Source organism: Acinonyx jubatus, chromosome B1, assembly GCF_027475565.1.
Source record: "Acinonyx jubatus isolate Ajub_Pintada_27869175 chromosome B1, VMU_Ajub_asm_v1.0, whole genome shotgun sequence".
Taxonomy (NCBI): Eukaryota; Metazoa; Chordata; class Mammalia; order Carnivora; family Felidae; genus Acinonyx; species Acinonyx jubatus.
In genome coordinates, this window is record NC_069382.1 from 144,096,978 (window position 1) to 144,121,940 (window position 24,963).

The following is a 24,963-nucleotide window of genomic DNA, read 5'->3' on the forward strand; positions in this document are numbered from 1 at the left end:
TGGGAGGGAACTGTTGTTCTGGAGAACTCTTGCTGAGGCCCATTTGGGGTTGGGGGTTCTGTGAAAGAGCACAGGAGCTAGGTGTGCTCTTTGCAAGCTATTGTATAGAGTTCTCAGGTCCTACTGGTCCCTGCAGGTGTCTGTGTATCTAGGCTGGGGAGGGTGAGAGAGGGAAATGGCAGCTACCAGCTTTTTTGTTCTTAGAGAAGTCTCCTAAAGATCCCTGCCCCTTTGACACATACTCTGAGATCAGTAAACAAATCTCCTTCCCATATACCCCAAGTGTTTTTCAAACTGCTGCTCCAATGCTCTCTCTCAGTGGGGCTCTTATGCTGTCTCTTTAAGGACAGGGATTCAGCTTCCTATCACCCTCCAGCTTTCCGAGAGAGGAGTCTGCTGATTTTTAAAGTTCTAGTTGTTCAGTCCCATTGACTGTAACAACTCTCAAAGTGAAGCCCCTTTGGTTTCAAAGCCAAGTATTATGGGGATTCATCTTCCCAGTGGAGGTCTTCTGGGCCTGGGGTGGCTAATGCGAGGTCTGCTCCTCACCATTTCTCATGCCTGTGGACAGTGTTGCAAGTCAGTTTAGTTTCCGACCATGTATCCACCCTTCCTACCTTTTTCAATGTGGCCTCTTCTCAACGTTTAGCTGTAGAGAGTCTGTTCTGCCAGTCTTTGGGTTGTTTGCTGGGTTATTCACACTGATGTGGGTGTTATCTAGGTGTACTCATGTGGTGAACTTTGGATGCTCCTACTTCACCATTTCACCCAGAAGTCAGACTCATAATTTCTGAAAATATATTTTTTAAAATGTAATTAAATAACTAATTGAAAAGCTAGTGATATAATTCCTGGCAAAATTATTTATCTAAAATTTTAGCCATCATAATACTTTGGATTTCACAGTAAAATCAAAAGTACCCTTGTGAATCCTTCAGTAATATGTTTATGAGAAATATTTCATTGAAAAACAATAGTTCTTATTGGGGAAATTTTTTTATTTATTTTATTACAATTCACACTCACAGATCATCATGTTTTATCCTAGACGTAATGAAGAATGCAGAGTAACAAATTCATAAGTAAGAATACTTGTTCTGATATTCAGTTTACTCAAAATCAGTTATTATTCACCTACACAGTTAGGACAACATGCTGAGCTCTAGAGATATGAAGATTGAAAAGCTGCATCTTTGCCCTCAAGAGCCCAAAGTTAAAAGAGGAAGGCAAATACATAAGAAAGCACATATGCAACGTACAGAGAAGTGATGCATAGTTCTTGTCCATTTTTAGCCCACTGTCATTCCTCCAGACTTGAGATTTTCACTTACATTTATTTTTTTCCAGTTTCCCTTTAGTTAGAATTCATATGCCACATCTATGTCAGCCTCTGTAAGTCAATCACTGTGTGACACTTAGGTAAAAGCTGACACACAAGTAAGTGCTCAGGGATTATGTTTTTTATCCAGGATTAAGAAATGTGGCTTTTTCCACCTGACTATTTAGTACATGTAACAAATTGCACACATGAGTATTTGAAGGCTAAGCACTGTTTCAAATGTTTTATTCAATATAACTCATTTAAGGACAAAATTATGAACAGGTACCATTATTACCCCATTTTACAGATGAGGACACCAATGTACAGAGGGATTAAGTAACTTCGACATAATCATGCACTGGGTAACAAGCAGAGAATCCTTGATTTGAACCTGTCTGCCTTGCTCCAGTATCTGTCATCCTAACTACCACACATACTGCCTTTGTGTCATGCTGGTCTTACTCACTGACTGTGGTGATCCTTGTTCCACGTTGGAATCAAAAACTAAAACACAAAACTTAGATCTATACTGAAATTCATACAGCTTTTTATACTCTTTGGAGTACAACTTTCTGTATAAGTTCACCGAAGCTGAATTTTTCTTATTCGTTTTGCTGTATTGAACATGTGCTTCATCTGTACATGGTGTAATTCATAGGCCATTATCTCCCATTAAGGTAATGCACCATAGCACGGTCCCTAAGCCAGGGAGCAGCACGGGCAACACACCCAGAAGGGAGGGCGTTCTCAAACTGGAATCCCTTAAGAAGCTAGTGCTCAAGCCAGGCAGAGGTATGATTGAATGGAAACACTGCTTAAATACTATAAATAACTTGTATTTTTCTCTTACAAAAAATACACTTCAAACATCAAAGAATTAACTACGAAAAAGAAAAGGAAGTGTATTTTGTACTTTTGCCATAACACGTTATCACAAATTTAGCGACACCATTTCTGTCCATCTGTGGACCACTGAAACTAAAGAAGCAGGTTATCTGCTTCTCAAACACAATGGTGGTACAAGCATGGAATAACAGTTGTAGATATTTCTGTTCAATAAGGGAGAAAAATGGAAGGAAAAAAGAAGTCACTAATCCCAAGAAAGTCTGAAATCTAGCCAGGCAAATTCCATTAAGTTTAATGCTCTGTGGCTTGTGGCCTAGATTGTCTTGAACAGACTGTTAGTAAGAATATGGATATTAACAACTCTGCTTGGGAGGACTCAAGAAAATGAGCACAGTAGAGAAAATATATCACTTTAGATAATACCTACATTGTCACAAACAGACTATTGGTGGAAATACACATATGAAAGGGGGTTGAAGTTGATAGAAGGTAGTTAGATGACAAGTAAGGGTGTGGGGTTTAGTGATGATGAGTTTCAGGTGCTGACAGAATGTGAGGATGCCCATTAGAAAGTAGGAGTCCAACAAAATAACCTTCAACATTTACTGTAAATAGTACTTCGGTAACTGGGGGCAAAGGAATAGATGATCAAATTCTATACCTAGACTTCAAAAGTTGTCCTTCCTGATTGTAGGAAATAACACTTTTCATCACTCTTGGCCTGAACCAAGCAATTTTTATTTGCCAAATTATTTATTATTTTCAAAATCTCACCCTAGAATAAAAGCTAACATTTACAGCTATTGCCATTACATAATTGAAACATAGCAGAACCCAAGGGTTTGCAATTCTCTTTTTAGCAGTGGTATTAGTTTACTAATTCAGTAAGAGTGCTGGATTTAATTGTTGTACCCAGCAGGAAATCTGGAATAATAATTGGTCGTTTTCTGAACAGATTTTACTAATGATTGTCACGCATCTTTGACTCAGCCCTTCAAAGGAGAGTGGTCATTCTCCAATGTTGGCCAAATGTTGCATTACTAAAGGATTTGCTTCTTGGGGTACCTGGGTGGCTCACTCAGTTGAGCTTCTGACTTCAGCTCAGGTCATGATCTCACGGTCTGTGTGTTCGAGCCCCGCATCAGGCTCTGTACTGACAGGTCAGAGCCTGCTTCAGATTCTGTGTTTCCCTCTTTCTCTGCCCCTCCACTGCTCATATTCTCTCTCTCTCAAAAAATAAACATTAAAAAAAAAAAGGATTTTCTTCTTTGTCAGAGATTCTATTAGAGAGGGGGTCAAACTGGCATCCCAAGTCACCTCTAAGAAATATGGGTTCAGCTACGGCATGAATTTTATGAAAATATTAAAAAGCCAACAATGTTATGATTTCACCAACTTTAACTGTACTCTTTCAAAGAAAAATCAACCTTAAACACAAAGAAATAGTGTCTATTTGCTATTGCAGTTCTTCTAAGAAAGCTAAGTATATTTTAAAAGCACAAATAATTTTGTAGTCTAAAATTTCAACTCCAAAAGCAAACAGAGAATTGACAAAATGTACTCTCATGCAAATAACTGCCCATGTATCATCATTTGGAGAAAATAAGTGTGTGTGTTGCATATATTTGTATACACATAATACATATGTTTGACTCCTACCCAACTGACTAAATTGGAAAAGGTCAGGCTTTGAAAATTGTTCCTAGAAAATGGATTTATCCAGGCAAATTTGTATGTGAGTCTGTCTCTACATATTTTATATACCATAAGATTGGATATGAACATAAGACTATTCCACTTCTGTTCAAAGAGGGCTTTCAGTACATATTTTCTTTAGAACATTCGTAGAATTCAAGTACAAAGCTATAGAAAGCAATAGTATTTCTATATATAACACACTGTATAGTTAAAATAATCATACCAGCTCTTTTAAAATCTCATTGCTCTGGGTGACTCCCCCTAATTCTTCCATCATTAATTCTTGGTTGGGTTTTTCAGCACTTTTCCTACAAAGCAAATTTTCCTCATGTGAATTTTGAATTGCAGGTCCTGGGGCTAACTGATGAGATGTACTTATGATCACATTGTTTTTAGCTCTTACGGTATAGGTTTCCTTGGGCTTTGCTCTTTTTTGGCAGAGCTGGAAGTGAAAAGCATCTTGGAATGCACGGTGAAAATTCTCATTGAAGAAACCATAAATGATGGGGTTGACGCTGCTATTGCAAAAGGCCAGCCAATGTGCAAACGGGTAGATGTAGATGTTGATAACCCGCAGTTCATTTGGAGACAGGTCAGCATAGTCTGAGAGCATCATCAGTGTCCACAGAGGCAGCCAGGAGAGAATAAAAAGCAGAGCCACAATCAGGAGCATCTTAATGACCTTCTGTTTCTTCTTGGACACCACATGCCACTGCTCCTGGTTCTGTTTGCCTGTGCGGGGCACTGTCATCTTGAAGAGTGAAATTCCAATCCTTCCATACATGATGACAATGAGGGACAGGGGAGCCAGGTAGATGTTGGCGAACAGCACAGTGGTGTAGATCTTCCTCATTTCCTGATTTGGCCAGTCTTCCCGGCACCAGTAGACTGGACTGGTTTTATTCTGGGAGTTGAGTCTCACTTGGTAATATTTTTCTTCTTGTACATGTAACATTATTGCAGATGGGGACATAATGGCAATGGCCAGGACCCAGATGATCACAATAATGACAGATGCTGTCTTGATAGTGAGCTTTGGCTTAAAAGGATAGACAACACAGCGGAACCTGCAATTAAAGGCAAATAGCAGTGGGACACTGCCTTGTAACTTTTGACCAAGTTGTGAATTGAATTTAATTCTCCCACTCACATTCCCCTCAAAAAGCATAAAGTTACCATTAGCAGTAGAGAGGCATGCATTGATGTCTTTTGTAACTGATATAAATTTCAACTCAGACTATGAGAGTGATAGTGGTAACTAGCATATATTGAACATGAATAGTTAGTATTTTGTTTTAGGCTCTTTTTCATTGGTTTGCATTGATGGTCTTTAAGCTTCCCCATTTACTGGCACAATAGGCTTAGAAAACGTAAAAACTCTTGCCCACAACTACACGTGATTTAAAACAGATAGTTTGGCTTCAGAGACCATATTGTTAAACTCTCCTTTCATGACCACTGTGCTCCCCTCCCACATTATCTGTGTGCTTGGCCAACTGAACATTAGCAAGATGACAGAATCGACACAGAGGCACCCAACCAAACCACAGCATCATGAGAAATGTTTAAGCATTCTTGTTTCAAGTCACTAAAGTGTTTTGGTGGCTTGGTTCACAACTATAAGAGTCTGAGAATTTCCATTATGAGTTCTGATTACTTGCTTTCTAGACGTTCTATGCCCTCTGGTGAGCACGAAAGTTCAATGTCAGTATGTAGAATAATGCTGATTTCATTTTACTGCAATTTTGCTTTTGTGAGTCTTGATGTTATTATTCATGCTCATTATAATCATACCATATACCACTGTGTAATATTTTATATTTTTCAAAGTATTATCACCTACTTAATCTCTGATTTTTGTGATGACTCTATAAAAAGGAAATGTTATGAAAACTATTACTTTCCAGATCAGCAGATAAGAAAACTTAAATTAACACGGAGTTGCTGCTGAGCCACTTAAAAGCTTTATCTAACATATCTTCATATACTAATTAATTTGAACTTCAATTGCTCTATTGTCCTTCATTACATGGGTAATGTCTGCTATCTTAAACAAGTTTTCTTCTAATGTTTTTTTTTAATTGTTTATATTTATTTGAGAGAGAGAGAAAGAGCACAAGTGCGGGAGGGGCACAGAGAGAGGGAGACAGAATTGGAAGCAGGCTCCAGGCTGTCAGTACACAGCCTGATGTGGGGCTCGTGAGATCAAGCGAGATCATGATCAGAACTGAAGTCAGGCACTTAACCAACTGAACCACCCAGGCACCCCCTTTCCTCCCATCTACCTACCTTTAAATTATAGGTAACTTTATAGGCACAATTCTAGGTATTTTGTTCTTTTTTTGCAAACCAACTATTGGGTCTTCAAATATTTTTTCATTCATTCAACGAATATACATACAATATATTCATATATATATATATATGTGTGTGTATACACACACACACACACATATATGTATATGAACAAAAAAGAAAATGCTATCAGAAAATGGCCAAAGAAAATATTGTGCAATTATGCTAAAATCATGCTGGAGTTTAGATTTGGCCAGTAAGTTACTCAGGCTTCTCTAGAGAAACAGAGTCAACAGTATGCATAAATATATAGAAAGATATTTAAAGGATTGGCTCATGCAATTTGGGAAGAAGTCCCAAGATCTGCAGCTGGCAAAATGGGGACCAGGAGAGCCCATGGTATAGTCCAGTTCACATCTAAGGGCTTGAGAACAGGATAGCCACCGATATAAGTTCCAAAAGCTATCAGGCTCACAACACCAGAAGAGCTAATGTTGCAGTTCAAGTCTGAAGACAGAAAAAGACTGATGTCTCAGCAATAAAAGTCAGGCATTTAATTGCAGGAAGGTCAGCCTTTTTGCTTCTTTGTTCTTATACAGGCCTTCAACTGATTGAATAAGGGCCAAAAATAGTAGGGAGGGCAATCTTTTACTCAACCTATTGATTCAAATGTTAATCTCATCAAAAGTACCCTCATAGACACACCCAGAATAATGTCTGACCAAATATCTGGGTACCACATGGAACAGTCAAGGTCACACATAAAATTTATCACTACAACCACTTAGGGAAAAAAATCTCAGTATTCTATCTCAAGCAATGGAAGATAGTAGACTTGTTCAAGACCGTTAGCACCCAGAACTGATGGGATTTTTTTTAATATGAAATTTATTGTCAAATTGGTTTCTATACAACACCCAGTGCTCATCCCAACAGGTGCCCTCAATACCCATCACCAACCCTCAGTTTGTTCTCAGCTTTTAAAAGTCTCTCATGTTTTGGCTCCCTCTCTAACCTTTTTTTATTCCTTCCCCTCCTCATGTTCTTCTGTTAAGTTTCTCAGGATCCACATAAGAGTGAAAACATATGGTATCTATCTTTCTCTCTATGACTTATTTCACTTAGCATAATACCCTCCAGTTCCATCCACATTGCCACAAATGGCCAGATTTCATTCTTTCTCATTGCCAAATAGTATTCCTTTGTGTATATAAACCACAATTTCTTTATCCATTCATCAGTTGATGGACATTTAGGCTCTTTCCATAATTTGGCTATTGTTGAAAGTGCTGCTATAAACATTGGGGTACAAGTGCCCCTATGCATCAGCGTTCCTGTATCCCTTGGGTAAATTCCTAGCAAGGCTATTGCTGGGTCATAGGGTAGATCTATTTTTAATATTTTGAGGAAACTCCACACTGTTTTCCAGAGTGGCTGCACCAGTTTGTATTTCCACTAACAAGAGGGTGCAAGAGGGTTCCCGTTTCTCCACATCCTCGCCAACATCTATAGTCTCCTGATTTGTTCATTTTAGCCACTCTGACTGGCGTGAGGTGGTATCTGAGTGTGGTTTTGATTTGTATTTCCCTGATGAGGAGCAACGTTGAGCATCTTTTCATGTGCCTGTTGGCCAATTGGATGTCTTCTTTAGAGAAGTGTCTATTCATGTCTTCTGCCCATTTCTTCACTGGATTATTTGTTTCTTGGGTGTGGAGTTTGGTGAAGAACTTATGGGATTTAAAGAGTGACTAGATAGAAGTTGGAGAGAGACGGAAAGTTCAAGAACAGATTGGATGTGTGATACTATCACTCACTGATTTGGGAAAATGAGAAAAGGAGCTAACTTTTTGTTTACTTATTTTGTGGGGGACTGGTAGAGAAGACAAGTTCAATTCTGGATCTATTTTGAAGTGCTTGTTGTTGGATATGCAGGTGAAGTTATCCAGGAGGGATTTTGAATAGAAGTATGAAATTTAGGAGAAAGACTTAGTCTGGAGAAATAGGTTTGGGAGATTTTTTAGTTTGGCTTCCTCTAAGAGCTGACCCTGAGAAAGGCATTCAGATGCAGGTAGTTCAGATGGACATGAAGGTGTGTGATGGTTTGAAAACATGTCTTCCAAATTCAATTCCCTTCTCCATGAATATGAGCTGGTTTTAGTGACTCACTTCTTTTTACACTTATTTATTTTTGAGAAAGACTGAGACAAAGCGTGAGCAGGGGAGGGGCAGAGAGAGAAGGAGACACAGAATCTGAAGCAGGCTGTAGGCTCTGAGCAAGCCGTCAGCACAGAGCCTGATGTGGGGCTCGAACCCACGAACTGTGAGATCATGACCTGAGCCGAAGTCAGACGCTCAACCGACTGAGCCACCCAGGCACCCCTAGTGACTTCCTTCTAATGAATAGGATGCAGCAGTGACACTACGTGACTTTCACTGGCACTTAGGACACACATGCCTTAGACTACATGTAAGAAGGTCAGCTACTGTCATGCTATAGAGCCCATGTGGAGAAAAACCAGTAGGAATAAAGTGCCTGAGAAGACTCAGTTCTGTCTCCTAGCTGTTTAAGTCCTCCCAATCTGGGCACCACCATCAGAGTGGGGTTTTATGGAGCTCCCCTCCCTGATGCCAAGTGGAGCAGAGACAAGGTATATTTCCCTAATCAGGGAATCTGCCCACATCACAGATTCATGAGCATGATGAGCCACTAAATAAGTGGCTTGTTTTGGGAGGTGACTTGTTGTATTACAAAAAATAACTGAAACCACAAAGAAATGATATATGGATTGGAAGGCAGATGGCAAAGGGTATGTCACAGGTGACCATATTTTCATCACTTTTTAAAAGACATAAAACATGACAGACACTGCTGAAATTCTCTTGGTAGGTCTACTCAATCCTTTTCCATTTTACTCAGGAATCTTGACGTTGCCATGTATCCCTCCTGTCGGGGCACCTGGATGGCTCAGTTGGTTAAGCATCCAACTTGAGCTCAGGTCATGTTCTCAAGGTTTGTGCGTTCAAGCCCTGCATTCTGCTCTCTGCTATCAGTGCAGAACCTGCTTCAAATCCTCTCTCTCTCCCCTCTCCCACTTGTGTGCGTGCACATACACGCAGTCTTCTCTCTCAAAAATAAACATTTTTACAAAATGAACAGCAATGTTTATTTCTAAATCTCTAATTAGGAGGCATACTAGAAACCGTGAAAAAGAAATTAAGGGATACTTAATACTAAATGTAATGAAATAAACCTGATAAACTCAAGATTCAAGTAGAAAATACAAAGGATATTACAGTTTTTTAATTCACTGTAAAGATGACATAAATAATTATAAAATTAAGCTATAGTACTACAAATATTCACAACTAAATAATTTAGTAGTAGCACTAGTTAGTAGTAGAAAATAATAGTAGTAACAGGATATGGTAAATTTGGAAATGATTAGCTTCCAAATTTTAATGTAAAAAGATATCTTTGGCATTTGGTGGCTAGCATATATATATATATATATATATATATATATATATATATATATAAATTTTATTCTTCTTACATGTAAACCAAAAAAACTGGATGTATAAGATGGGTTCTTAAAAACAGATTAATGTTGAAAATAGGATCTACTAGTTGTTTTGCTTTTTTTAATGTCAACAATTCTATTGTATTTTTTAAACACTCTCTCATCTACATGTATGTGTCGCTGACTGGTTGGTTCCTTTTTGGTCCTTTTCCTTGGCTGGGGAAACATCTTTCAGGACATTGTTCAGTTTCCTTCTCAAGTATCCCTTAATTGCCACTGCCTTAACACATGCACACATCCTCTCCCATCTAAGTTGTTACAAAAATTTAACTCTTTTTCTTTTCTTTAGTCTTAACACAACTCTAAACCCTTTCTACTTGTTTTTTCTAAAATGAAAATCTAGTCATTATTCCCCTACATAAAAGATGTTAGTAGCAGCTCCCTGCTGCCTTCAGGACAAATGGAAGACAGATCCACAGACATGTGTTTTGTTTTGTTTTACAAAGAAAGAAGCTCAAGCAGGCTCCACACTCAGGGCAGAGCCTGATGCAGGGCTCTATCCCAAGACCCTGGGATCGTAAGCTGACCTGAAATGAGTCAGAGGCTCAACTGACTGAGCACCCAGGTGCCCCAGGTCTATCATAGACTTTCTGTGACCTAATGTGCTATTCCACCCTCCCATGTTCTAGCTGGACTGTCTCTCTGTACTTCTCTTGACAAGTATCCTCCTATTTCAATTGCCATATATATATCTCTGTTTTAAGAGATGCTCTTTCCTCGGTTTCTTTCCAAGGTAAATTTCTGACCCCTCAAGATTTAGACAGATATGACCTTTTCTGTGAATGCAACACTCCCTGTCCTGAGAAGTAACTTGATCACTCTCTCCTTTATACCATTGTTATGTAAGAGAGTAGTATTCATTAATGTGTCTTGTCTACCTCTACCAGAGTGTGGACTTCTTTAGGAGGTACTTTGTCTAATTTGTTTGAGATGGTATACAACCCAGCCTATTACAGGCACACTCAACAATATGTGTAAATGGATTATTAAATTTTACCTTAACATTTGGATAAAATATCAGATTTATTTCACATTTTCACCATTAGAAAATACAATATTCTAGTGTGAAAAATATATAAACTATGCTGTTATGAACTTCAGGTTTGTGTCCCCCAGGAATTCATACTTTGAATAGGGTTGAAACCCTAAACCTTGGTTGTATGATATTAGGAGCCATGACCTTTAGGAAGTAACTAGGTAGATGAGATCAAGAGGGTAGGTTCCTCATGGTAGGATTAATGACCTTTTATAAGAACAGGAAGAGACTAGAGTTTGTGCTCTCCAAGGAGAAGATAGCCTTCTGCAAACCAAGAAAAGGTCTCTCACTAAACACAGAAGATACTGGCATCCTTACCTTGGACCGTCCCACCTCCAGAACTGAGAAATAAGTTTTTGTTGCTTCAGCCACAAAGTCTATGGAATCTTGTTAGAGCAGCCCAAACTAAGACACGTATCATCCCTAATTATTTAATTCTAAAATATGAAAATTTCAGTAGTTTTATTACTGAACCTTTAGTAGATAGATACACCTTGCTCTTAAAGGATAGATATTATGGATATAGTTTGGGGCAAATATAACCAAATTTGGTAGATAATAAATTTTTCTCTGGACTCATATTTTGGTGCTGACTTACCTATCCACAGCTATCGCAACTAAAGTAAAGACTGATGCTGCAACTGATATTCCCTGAATGAATCCGCTGATCTTGCACATTGTGCTTCCAAAGGGCCATCCTGAAAGGGAAATTGAAACAGTCTTTGAAAAGATCATACTTTTTTTTTTAATTTCACAAAAAATATGAACAGAAAAGCATGAAATCAAGACTGATGCAACTATTTCCTAAATGATATCCAGGAAACAATCAATGTTTCCCATTATTTTCATTAATATCTCCAGAGCTGTTTTTAGTATAGTGCTATTAATGTCAGAACTCCTATGGTAGTTACAACATTCTAGGCACTGTGGTAAGTGTTTTGTACCTGTTAATTTATCTAATCCCCCAAATAGACTTTCAAAGGCTTTATTCTCTTCCTCATGATATAGACTAGCTAATAAACACACATATATCACATACCTTGCCACAGCTAGTTAGCAACATACTTAGGATTTCAATCCCACTTGTATGGTTCCAGAGCCTAAACCATTAACTTTATGCAATAATGCCCTTTAAATGAGTAAGACAGGAAGAATATTGGTTTTATAATTTTGAAAATGTACCTCATAAATCATGGGGAATAGGAGTCACATGTAGAATAAATAAAATTAATATTTATTCATATATAATGTAATGAGACAATTTACCTCAGAGGTACTTTGTTATAGAGTGAATGTTTGTGCTCTACCTGCCCTCCCATCAAATTCATATATTCTAGCCTTAAGTTTCAATGTGGTTGGAAGTGGGGCCTCTGGAAAGTAATTATATTTAGATGATGCCACAAGGTGGTGCCCCCATGATGGGATTAGTGCCGTTAGAAGAAGAGGGAGAAAAAAAAAACTTTCTTCTCTAGGAGCATGCACAGAAGAAAGGCCATGTGAGCACAAAGCAAGAAGGTAGCTGTCTACAAACCAAAAAAAGGACCCTCACCAACAAGCTGACCATGCCAGCACCCTGATCTCAGACGTCTAGCCTCTGGAATAGAAAGAAAATAAATGTCTTTTGCTTAAGCCACCTAGTCTATAGTATTTTGTTATGGTAGCCTGAGCTGACTAAAACGTATTTCAAGAATAAAGAGCACTTTGCATAAACAAAAATAGTCCATTTGAATTAGTTTCTAAGTAAACTTCATTTACTGGAAGGTTTATAAAAGAAATTAGTAAAATTATAACAGGTTGATATAAACACCCCTGCTATTATAAGAAAGTAATCATATTCTTCCACTAGCAAATATTCTCGTTTCCCAAAAGATAAATTTTAAAAATCTGAGAAAAAAAATAACATTCATTTTCTTTTAAACAGATCTGTAATTTATTTTTTAAAAATATTTGTACCTAATTTAAAATATTCCCAATAATCTAAATCATCCAAGTCTACCAGAAAAACCATTTTGGCATCTATCCAGCTCATGTTAAAATAGATGCTTGAATGACTCCCCTGAATAGAAACCAAAAGTGAACACATTTTTCTAGTCCTAAAATATGTTTGGCTGTTTACAGTATTAAAAAGGCAAAAAGGAGTGTCAACAGCCTTTGGTCAAAAATAGAACATATGATTTATCTCATCTCCCTCACTAAATTCCACTGAAATGAAAGCACCAGAGAACAAAGAACTCAAATACGCAGAAAGAAAATAAAGCTGGGAAAATGACACAACTGGCTGAATTATGAATAAATACAACCAGATGCCACTTGTTCTTCCCCTGCTAGCAGAAGAATGGAGGTTACTCTCTGAGGAAGTAAAAGCAGAGGGGCTCTAGACTCCGAGTCAGCAGGTGCAAGTGTGGTGGGTAGAGCCCAGAGCCTGACGCGGGCTCGAATTCACGGACCGCGAGATCGTGACCCGAGCTGAAGTCAGACGCTCAACCGACTGAGCCACCCAGGCGCCCCCTGATGTGCAATTTTTGACAGTTGTGGATTTCCCAGCGAATGGGCCAGATTAATGAGGCTAAGAGTGGGCCTAACCTCAAACCTAAGGCATGCAGAGGTCCAAGGAAGCCGCACCATGTCTCAGTCTGAAACACAAGCAGCTAAGCAGCAATTGACAGACGGGAAGCCTCGAATATAAAAGTGGCTAAAATAGGAAAAAAGAAACTTAAGAAAAAAAAATCAAGTAGATGAAAAATATAAAAAAAATTACTTCAAACCTTTAGCCAGACTTTTAAGAAAAAAGGAAAAAGGCCACAAAATTACAAATGAGAAAGGAGAAACCAACACCACAGAAATACAATTATAATTATTATGAAAAACTATTTGCCAACAATTTGGACAACCTAGAAGAAATGGATAAATTCTCAGAAGCATATAACCTATGAAAACTGAAACAGGAAGAAATAGAAAACTTGAGCAGGTCAATTACCAGCAAGGAAACTGAATCAGTAATCACAAAATTCTCAACAAAAGCCCAGGAACAGATGGCTTCAAGGTGAATTCTACCAAACATCTAAAGAAGTGTTAATACCTATTCTTCTCAAACTATTCCAAAAAATAGAAAAAGAAAAACTTCCAAATTCATTCTATGAGGCCAGCATTACTCTGATACTAAAACCAGATAAAGATACCAAAAAAAAGAGCACCACAGGCCAATATCTCTAATGAACATAGATGCAAAAGTCCTCAATGAAATACACCAAACTGAATCCAACAATCATTAAAAAAAATCATTCACAGTGATCAAGTGGGATTTATTCCTGGGTTGCAAGGGTGGTTCGGTATTTGCTAATCAATCAACATAATACATCACATCAGTAAAATAAAGAATAAGTATCATATGATCATTTCAGTAGACACAGAAAGAGCATTTGACAGCATTCAATATCCATTCATGATAAAAACTCTCAACAAGTAGGTTTAGAGGGAACATACCTCAACATAAAAAGGACATATATGAAAAACCCACAGCTAACTTCATCCTTAATGATGAAAAACTGAGAGCTTTTCCCCCAAAGACCAGGAACAAGAAAAGGATGTTCCCTCTCACTTTTATTCAACATAGTACTATAAGTCCTACCCATGGCAGGCAGACAAGAAAAATCGCATCCAAATCAGTAAGGAAGAAGTCAAACTTTCACTATGCAGATGACATGATACTCTACACTGAAAATCCGAAAGACTGCCAAAAGGCTGCTAGGACTGATAAAAGATTTGCAGAATACAAAATCGATGTATAGATATCTGTTGCATTTCTATACACTGATAATGAAGCAGCAGAAAGAGAAATTAAGAAAGCAATCCCATTCACAACTGCACCAAAAATAATAAGATACCTAGGAAGAAAACTAACCAAAGAGGTAACATACCTATACTCTGAAAAGTAGAAAACACTGATGAAAGAACTAGAAGGTAACACAAAGAAAGGGAAAGACATTCCATGCTCATGGACTGGAAGAACAAATATTGTGAAAATGTCGGTACTACCAAAGCAACCTACACATTTAATGTGATTCCTATCAAAATGCCAATAACATTTTTCACAGAACTAGAACAAACAATCCTAATATATGTATGGAACCACAAAAAGACCGCAAATAACCAAAGCAAACTTGAAAAAGAAAAGCAAAGCTGGAGATATCACGAGTGCAGACTTCAAGTTATATTACAAGCCTGTAGTAATCAAAACAGTATTAAACTGGCACAAAAACAGAAACATAGATCACTGAAACAAAATAGAAAACTCAGAAATAAACCCACAATTATATGGTCAACTCATCTGCAACAAAGTAGGAAATAATATCCAATGGAAAAAAAGACAGTCTCTTCAAGAAACCTGGAAAAACTAGACCAGTTTCTTATACCATAGACAAAAATAAACTCAAAATGGATTAAAGATCTAAATTTGAGACCTGAAACCACAAAAATCCTAGATGAGAACATAAGCAGTAACTTCTCTGAGATCAGCCATTGCAACTTCTTTCTAGATAGGTCTCCTGAGACAAGGGAAACAGAAACAAAAATAAACTATAGGGACTTCATCAAAATAAAAAGCTACTGCACAGCAAAGAAAACAATCAACAAAACTAAAAGACAACTTACTGAATAGGAAAAGATATTTGCAAATGACATATCCAATTAAGTGTTAGTATTTTAAATATATAAATAACTTCTACAACTCAATACCCAGAACACAACCCCATTAAAAAATGGGCAGATGACATGAACAGACATTTGTCCAAGGAAGACATACAGATGGCCAACAGACACATGAAAAGATGCTGATTAACATCATTCATCATCAGGGAAATGCAAATCAAAAGTACAGTGAAATATCACCTCACATCTGTCAGAATGGCTAAAATCAACAACACAAGAAACAAGTATTGGCAAGGATGTGGAGAAAGAAGAATCTTCTTGCACTGTTGGTGGGAATGCAAACTGTTTTCCAGAGTGCTGGAAAACTGTAAAGAGGTTCCTCAAAAAGCTAAAAATAGAACTACTTTAAGATCCAGCAATCTCACTACTATTTACCCAAAGAATAAAAAAATACTAATTCAAAGGGATACTTGCACCCCTATGTTCATAGCAGCACTATCTACAATACCCAAGATATGTAGCAGCCCAAGTATCCATTGATTGATGAATGGAAAAGAAGATGTGTCACACACACACGTACATGCATGTGCAGTGGAATATTATTCAGCTGCGAAAAAAGACTGAAATCTTGCCATTTGCAATTACATGGGTGGACCTAGGGATTAAAATGCTAAGTGAATTAAGCCCGTTAGAGAAAGAAATACAATACGATTTCACTCATATGTAGAATTTAAGAAACAAAATAAACTAGCATAGGAAAAAAGATAAACCAAGAAACAGACTCTTAACTATACAGAACAAACTGATGTTACCAGAGAGGAGGTGGGTGGGAGGATGGGTGAAATAGGTGATAGGGATTAAGGAGTGCACGTACTATCATGAGCACTGGGTGATGTATGGAATTTTTGAATCACCATTTGAATCACCAGTACAGCTGAAACTAATATAACCCTGTTAACTGGAATTAAAATAAAAGCATAAAAATAAACCTCAGAGATATAACACATTTTATTGATGAAATGTACACTATAGTATAGGAAACATGCAGAAAATAAAATAGGTCAAAGAATTTAAAACATGAGAGCAGAAATGTGGAATTCAATATAGTGTCTGGAAGAGAAAACTAAGAAAATCTTTGAAAAAAGAACAATAAGGAACAGAAACAAGAAAGATGAAGAAACAAAAGGCAACCCGGAACCTCTAATATCTGACTAATATGAATTGAAAAAAGTAAAATGGAAGAGAATTATGCAAGAAATTCCCCAGGATTAAGGAGCATTCTGTTTCTGATTGAAAGAACCTGGTTTGTGTCCAACACATGAAAAATAAAAAGACCTACGGAAGGCATAATTGCCTGAAATTCAGAACACTGAGGATGAAGACAAGCCCCAAGTTTTCAAAATGCAAATGATGATAAAAGAAGAACATCATTAGATTTTTCAACAGTAATATCAGGTTTCCCAGCAGTAACAATAGACAACTCTGTTAAAATTCTGAGGGGGAAAAATGTCCAGTCTTAAATACTTCATACAGCTAACCATAATCAGGTATGAGAGCAGAATAAAGATAACTGCAGACAAACAAGATCTCAAATGTTTTTTCTTAAAAAAAAAATTAACGTTTATTTATTTTTGAGACAGAGCATGAACGGGGGAGGGTCAGAGGGAGTGGGAGACACAGAATCCGAAGCAGGCTCCAGGCTCTGAGCTGTCAGCACAGCAGACCTTGAGATCGTGACCTGAGCCGAAGTCAGACGCTTAACCGACTGAGCCACCCAGGTGCCCCTGGTTTTTCTTTTTTTAATCTTAATGCACACTTTCTCAGGAAACTAACAGAGAAATAAACCAAGAAAGAAGACATGGTTCTGGAAAACAGGGGATTGAACACGAAGAGTAGTAAAGAGAGTCCTTAGGGTCTCAGTGAAGGGACTTCCCAGAGCAGTAGCAGCTGAGCTCCATGCCTAAAAAGCAGTATGTCTGAATAGAAACAAAAGGGTAGAGAGCACCAGCAGGGTATCTCCAGAAAAAAAAGATGCAATTCACAAGTTACCTGACATGTCTGAAGGTATTAACAAGAAATTAACACTTGTAGAAGAGAGGTTGAGGTTATGTTACTTACAGGTACATACCCCCAACTAAGCAAATCAAAATACAATGCCCCTGGGGTGCCTGGGTGGCTCAGTTGTTTAGGCAACTGACTTCAGCTCAGGTCACTGATCTCACAGATCCTGAGTTCAAGCCCCACATCCGGCTCTGTGCTGACAGCTCAGAGCCTGGAGCCTGCTTCAGATTCTGTGTCTCCCCCTCTCTCTACCCCTCCCCTTCTCATGCTCTATGTTTGTCTCTCAATAATAAACGTTACAAAGATAATTTTTTTAAATAAAAAAAATACGATGCCCTTATTAAACCTAAGAAAAAAGAAATTGATATCACAGCACTCTTTCATATGAATATCATAGTCCTTTCAATCAAAAATAGCATGTGCTTAATCCTGGGGAATTTTCTTGTATTAACATTCATGCCTCAGCAGAGCTAAGATACAAATAATAGGAACATATATTCTGCATACTGACAACTAAAAATTATAATAATGTGGGGAAAATGAGAGGAGGTAAAGAGTGTGAATGTGATCTTGTGTGTCAATATAAATGCATCAGATTGCATGTGTACACAATTCCAGCCAATCCTGTTTTCCCACCTTCACATTCAGCAGTATGTGGCAGTTTCTGTGAATTTATGTTCTTTTGCTCTATGTCATTTCAGTGGAGGCTGCTGGGGGAAATACCTCTTGTGGTAGAAGATTAGAAGAACTACATCACATCTCCCACAGTGTGAAGATAATACCTTTTATAATGGAAATATGTTATTTAGAAACATGAGAATAAATACCAAAAATAAAGGCAAGGTGTTGAATGTGGCTGCCTCCTGCGAATCAGAATCAGGGATAAGGAAGGGTAATATTAAGGAAGAGTTTAGATAATAATTTTTTTATAAATATTTATAGGGGGAGATAGTGAGAACATTTCTTACTGGCAAAGTAAGTTTCTTGAGAGCGATAACAATAATTTAGATCAATTGTTTTGCTCTCTTTTTGCCTAGCCCAGTGTCTTAAAAATGTATATTCCTTGGGGCACCTGGGTGGCTCAGTCAGTTAAGCATCTGACTTCAGCTCAGGTCATGATCTCACAGTTCGTGAGTTTGAGCCCCACATCGGGCTCTGTGCTGACAACTCGGAGCCTGGAGCCTGCTTCAGATTCTGTGTCTCCCTCTCTCTCTCCTCCCCTGCTTGCACTCTGTCTCTCCCTCAAAAATAAATAAACATTAAAAAAAAATTTAAATGCACATTCCTTTTTGTTAAAAATATAAACTATTTTTAAAAATAAGTACATAAAAAACACAGAATCTATGCAGTACAGATGCTAGAAGAGGCATTCTTAAACTCTCCCTGCTTCCACTGCAGAGAAAGGAAGGCAACAGATGTCATCTCTAAAGATAAACCTCTTATTCTTCAGTGCACTGATCTTGAATGAAGGGGTAGGACCTATGACAGGGCTCACACTACTCTAAATATTTTTGATATGTTCCTATTGTATCATTTTTTCTTATACATATTTGGAATATGAGTATCTCTCATGAATACCACTCACTCATTAATACAACAAATATTTATTAAGTGTGGGGGATAAGCTTAGGAATCCCCCAGGGTTACACCAATGGTTAAACAAGGCATAAAGAAATACAAAGCCATAAAATGCTCACACCTGAGTTTGGGTATACCAGATTGGCACTCCAAGAATAGGGGGGTGCAAAGACACTCCAAAAATAGGGAGACATAAAGGTGCCAGGAATAGGGAGGTCCAAAGGCATCCCAAAATAGGGAGGGGGTGCTGAGCCCCCCAAAATAGAGACAAAGGCCTGAAATAGAAATGGCGCAAAGTTGCCCAATACATAGGAATAACAAGATTAGATATTCATGATGAAAGCACCCCAAATTTAGTACGATAGCAGAAAGCTGCTTTCAGAGGAGAAGAGGGCCAGGGTAGGTAAATTGGTGAATTGGACTGTGGACTGCTGCACTGCAGGCAAAGCAGCCCAGAACGGAGATGATTAACAAAAGAAAAGGGTTAACCTTGTTAACCCTGAGGTTATGCCCCATCTGTCTCATCCCCTAGGCTGGCACGATGCCTCCTGTCTGCCATTAACAGCTATCTACCCATCTGCCTGGCACCTGGATTTTGTTTTATATTGACCCAAACCCCAAACACTGTATATCTTCAAAATCCCCCTTTCCCCATCATGTCCCCAAGTTAATGTTCCTAGTTTCTTTGTCTCTTTGTACACGACCATCACGTTTGCAAGCCTTCTGATTTGAATAAATGTGGGACAAGGACCCTTATTAGGGCTCTTGTCTCTTCCTGGACATTAGCCATCTCTCGTTTTAATCTTGAGTCTGCTCTTTTGCTGGCCAAAGAGAACTTCCGAGTTGGAGTCTACAACAATTAAGCAGGTATCATGTGCCAAAATTGTTCTGGGAGCAGGAGATCCACTGCCCCTGCACTTCCAGAGTGTATGACGTAGCCCTAGAGAAGTAGCAAGACAGGCCACAAGGACTCCAGGGCAGCACCCTAACTGATGCAGTGTTAAGTTACTCATATTGCGTATGTACATTGCCACTGATTAAACTACCACTTTTTGTGGTACACGGGACTGCTGCTTCCCTCAAAAACTATTGGAAATCTCCCTAGCTAACCACAAGAGGGACCCAACATCTGTTAGACTGAAGACGTTATATCATTTGAAACCAGACTTTACCAGTTCCTTGAACTCTACAGTGTAGAATATTCCCAATATTTTTACTACATTCTATGTGCCCTGAACTGTATTAAGCAAATTTAAAGTCATCAGTAAAAAAACGTTAGATCTCATTCTCTGATTACCTTCAGTGAACTCTATAAAAATGACAGTTTCCACTCTTCATCTCTGTCACTTGCTTTATTTTTATCCATAATTCCTACCGTTCTTTGACTACTTATCCTCCATCTGTTTATTGTCTTTCTCCTCCTTTAGAATGTAGGCCCTATGAGGGCAGGTACCTGGAGAAGTTCTTGGAACTCCATAAATATTTGCAGATGAATGGATGACCCTGCCATGGGTACAGGAATGTGGGACAAACATATCATCCTTGTACAGCACACATGTCAACATACCTGCTATGATGTTGTCCAGGAGCGTGATAGGCATACAAAATATGCCAACCAGTAAATCACTTATTGCCAGGTTCAAGATAAAGAGATTAGTGACTGTGTGCATATGCTTGTTCCTCATTACAGTAAAGCAAACCACGGTATTTCCCACCATGCACAGGAAGAAGATGAGGAAGTAGGAAGTGATGAAGACTGCTGCTACTTGAGGTTGGTGAAGATAGTAGTTCACATAGGTAATATTGATATCTGAGTATAGGTGATATTTTGTGCCATTGACACTCCAAATATAATGCCAGTTTTCTGAAGAGTTTGAGTCCCATTTCTCACTCATGATGGACCTGAACAAAGGAGAGCTAGAAAAGAAAAAGCATAATTAGAAACCAATAGAACATAAATCAGTTCTGTGCCTGAATTTAAGAGGAATACTTTTAAAATACTATGGAATTTTGATGGTCCTTCTATAATAATCCATGAATGTTGCATGGAAATGAGTTATATGGATCATTCAAATTATTAGGATTTGTACCAAGAGATTTGAAGTGTACACTTTGTGTCCTAAGTTACGATTATTATTTTTTATTTCCTCAATAGGTTCTATATTTCACTTTTTCATAACACCTCATACTCATTTGCAAAGTTTCAAGAGAAACTCTGTAAGGGAAACCTTCCAAAATTCCCCTTTTCTCCTGTCTCTAGATATCATAACCTGTCAAAACCTACTTGTTCCTTTAAGGCTAACTTAACAGGTTTTCAGCTTTCCTGGCAATTGAAACAAGATGAGGTGTCTATATCTTCAAAACTCCCATAGAAATAAGTTTTTTGTATATTCCTTATTCTGCTTTGACTCTGTTAATTGAATATTCTTTTTATATACTTCTGTATGCAGAGATAGCCACTATACTGTGAATCTCTTAAAAGAAGTCCATGCTACTTGCCTTGGTTTTACTTAACATAATTCCATTCACATATATTCAATACATATTTTTATTTAGAATCAATATATCTTCATGTAGATATTTCAGTCAACCTTGTGTATCAGAGGTCCTCAAGAACATGCCCATGATTGGTGATTTACTGGAAGAATTCAGAGGACTTAGCATATAGTGTATTCACAGCCAATATTTATTACAGCAAACGGATACAACATAAAATCAGCAAATAATACGGCACATAAGGTAATATCTGCAGGAAACCAGGAACTAGCTTATAAGAGTCTCCCTCGGTGGAGTCACACAGTGAGATTAATTCCTCTAGCAATGAGTTTGATGAGATGTGTGAAGTGTTGTCTACCAGGGAGGCTCATTAGAAACTCAGCATCCTAGGTTTTTAATTGGAGAATGGTCACATGGTACCTTTCTCCAAGCAGTATCAAAATTTCAGACTCCCAGATGGAAAGTACATGTGCAGCATGAACAATGTCTGTACAAACAGATTAGGTATAATGAGCCACTTCAGTCACTTATGGACACTTTATGTCACTATAGGGAACTGTTTCTGATTTACGTTCCAGACTCTAACCAAGGGCAGACCTTGCAAGCAGTCCTTTCTAAAGATGTCAGGCTCTGACCTGCTCATTAACTCTTTTCTGCATATGTTGTTTTCTGCAACTGGTTGGACAGAACGTTATATGTGCCCTTAAAGGGAAATAAATTTGATAGTACACAACTGAGCTCCCATATTCTTTTTTTTTGGGGGGGGGGGAGTAATTTCATGGACTTTGAATTGGTAAGATAGATAATCAGACCCCAGTTTACATTAACGACCTCATTATCACTCTGCATTTTTCAGTCTTTCACCAACTACATATCTGTATCATTTTAGGGGAGCATGTTTATTCTTGTAAATACTGCATGGAGATCAAGATATGTAGTATTCATTTCAAATACTCAGCTTTGGATAGTTTTCTCTATTTTAGGTACAGGGAACAAACAGTAAGTAAACAAGGTAAATTACTACAAAACAAGTATATAAACATAAGTCAATAAAAGGGGATCATTTTCCTCCAATATTTTGCCATTTTATTTCTTCCCTTTCCTCTAATTTTTAAAGCTCATCTCTGCTTTTCTATGTTTAATGTCCCTAAGCCCAAACAAAAATGCAAAATGAAAAGAAAGTGAGTGTGGGATGGGGTGAGGGTTAGGAGAAAAGAAAAAAGAATGGAATCTGAGTAAGACTAGATATACTCTACCATACAGAGTCAAGCTGAAAATGTCTGGGTCCAGAGCCTGACACTGAGAATACCTACTAGCTTGATAAAAATTGCTTCAAAGTATCCAAAAGAAAAGCATTCACACAAATATTTAAAGATATTTGTATCCAAGGCAAGGAAATGCTGTAAATATAAATGAAAACTGCATGACAACACTGTAGGTCACTAAATATCACTGATAAGAAACCTCTGTCTACAGATTCAGTTAGAGCTGAAAAATATATTGGGGGAAATATCTCATAAGACATAATGCTTTATATTTTCACATTCTGTTTTATGCTCCAGCTTAGAGCAACCATATCTGCTGGGATAACAGTGTTTGGAAGGTTGAGATGGAACAAGGTTTTCAAAACCTTCCCGTGTATTAACTTAAACTCCATGTCAGTTGTTGGAGAGGTAAGTGTTTCTTTTCTTCTAATGTATTATTGATAAACCAAAATAAGATTTTGTTTTAGGAGCCAACATGGATTTCACTATTCCTATTATTGGCTTGATGACTATATTTGGCAAGGTAACATGCCAACACGCCATATAGAGGGTAAAGGAGGAACCTGTCATATTTAAGTGTTAACTTCCTCCTGACACATAATTGTAAAATTTTGTATGTGAGGCCACAGCTTTGGCTATTAGGTTAACCTATAATAGTATAACTTTGGGGATAACATCATCACCCCTAGTATTACTGTAGTGAGTGAGAGAAAAGCCAGGTCCTGATTGATTCTAGGGGGATCCACTTATCTCAGTTTAATACACCAAGGAAAATTGCCCTTTGGTATTCCTGCTTCTGGCATCTTTTTCACTGGACACTTAAAAGTTCTATACAGTTGATTAAAATGCTTTAAATAAAATCAATCTCTGATTGAATATCTTTAGGTCTAGAATTAAAGTATACTCTGTGCATATTAATTCTGTAGATGAAATCATATAAGGACTAAGAAATTTGTGTATACCAGTTTCTAGAAGGCAGATTTATAGTCTACCCATATCGATGGTTCAATAGTTTTAGAATATTTCACTGAAAATGTGTAATTTCTTTTTAATAACAAAGTCTAAAGTTTGTAAGTTAGTATTTTACAAGTTGAGTAAATTAATTATAAGCCATCTTAACACTAATTAGTCTTGTATTGTTTATTTCTACATGGAATTCCATGTGATGAATAAAATAACTTGGTTGTGAGCTTTATCATTCCTTCATCTTTGACCCTGGGGAGAACACAGATGTAGGTTAAACTGCATCAGCTCCATTTAGAGCCCAAGTTGCCAGAGCTTATCCAGACCCTTATGCTTTATCTGTAGAAACAGGGTCTGGGTCTTCAGAAAGAGAAATCAAGAGAGCAAGTCATTTAAAATTCTTTCCTTCCTGTAATTGTATTTGCTAGAAACCACTAACAGTGCATTACTCAGTGGGAGATGGACTGGTTTGATATTAGTATATGTTGGTGTTTTTCTATATTTTTCAACTTATTTCACATTTCCAGATTTTTGGTTTTTTTATGATCCGGAAAAAAATGTGTTATTATCTGAATGCAACTGTACAGAACAGAAGCAGATAATGTAATTCAAACTCTTATAAATTCACAATCAGAGTAAGTCATCCAATGGCTAGCAATGGTGTTATCTTACCTAAAATAGATATGTCCCCCCAATTTCAATTAAAAAAGAATCCATAAAGACCCTAACCTATTAAGTTTTGGTATGAAATGTGCTGTTTCATACAGATCATCTAAAGAATGAGTCATCTGAAGGAAGAGTCTAGACCTTTATTCGTGTATCAAATACTCATTAAAGTGACCAACTTTGTAATAAATCGTCACCAATCACAGGCTACATAGACTGCCAGACGCAAAAAAGTGAACTGTGGTCGCTACTCCCTATTTTGCTCATCCATCTCTTGGGATTTGCAGTATTGCCTTTATTACCATGGTATTTATTATTATACGCTAGTCTTCATTTTTTTCCTTTTCTTTTCCCCGTGTACTTATACAAGGATTTAAGGAGAGGAAGGTGGCAGTATTTGCTTCCATTTATGTTGGATGACCTAAACTAAACTCTGATGATTATCACTAAAGGGTAATCGTAGTTACTAAAGTCACTAATTTATGACAACTTAGATTGCTAAAATAATGG

General features: G+C 37.6%; 1 protein-coding gene across 2 annotated transcripts in view; it reads right to left on the reverse strand.

Moving 5' to 3' along the window:
* Positions 1 to 2,195: 2,195 nt before the first annotated feature.
* The window catches only part of NPFFR2 (neuropeptide FF receptor 2), a 94,216-nt gene continuing 71,448 nt past the window's right edge, over positions 2,196 to 24,963 (reverse strand). For both annotated transcript variants that reach the window (XM_027058160.2, XM_053217264.1), the window contains 3 exons: positions 20,631 to 20,980; positions 11,376 to 11,475; positions 2,196 to 4,932 (listed from right to left, as the gene is read on the reverse strand). In XM_027058160.2, the coding sequence (XP_026913961.2) occupies positions 4,083 to 4,932; positions 11,376 to 11,475; positions 20,631 to 20,958 (1,278 nt within the window). In that variant the 5' untranslated portion in view covers positions 20,959 to 20,980 and the 3' untranslated portion in view covers positions 2,196 to 4,082. The remainder of the gene's footprint in view (positions 4,933 to 11,375; positions 11,476 to 20,630; positions 20,981 to 24,963) is intronic.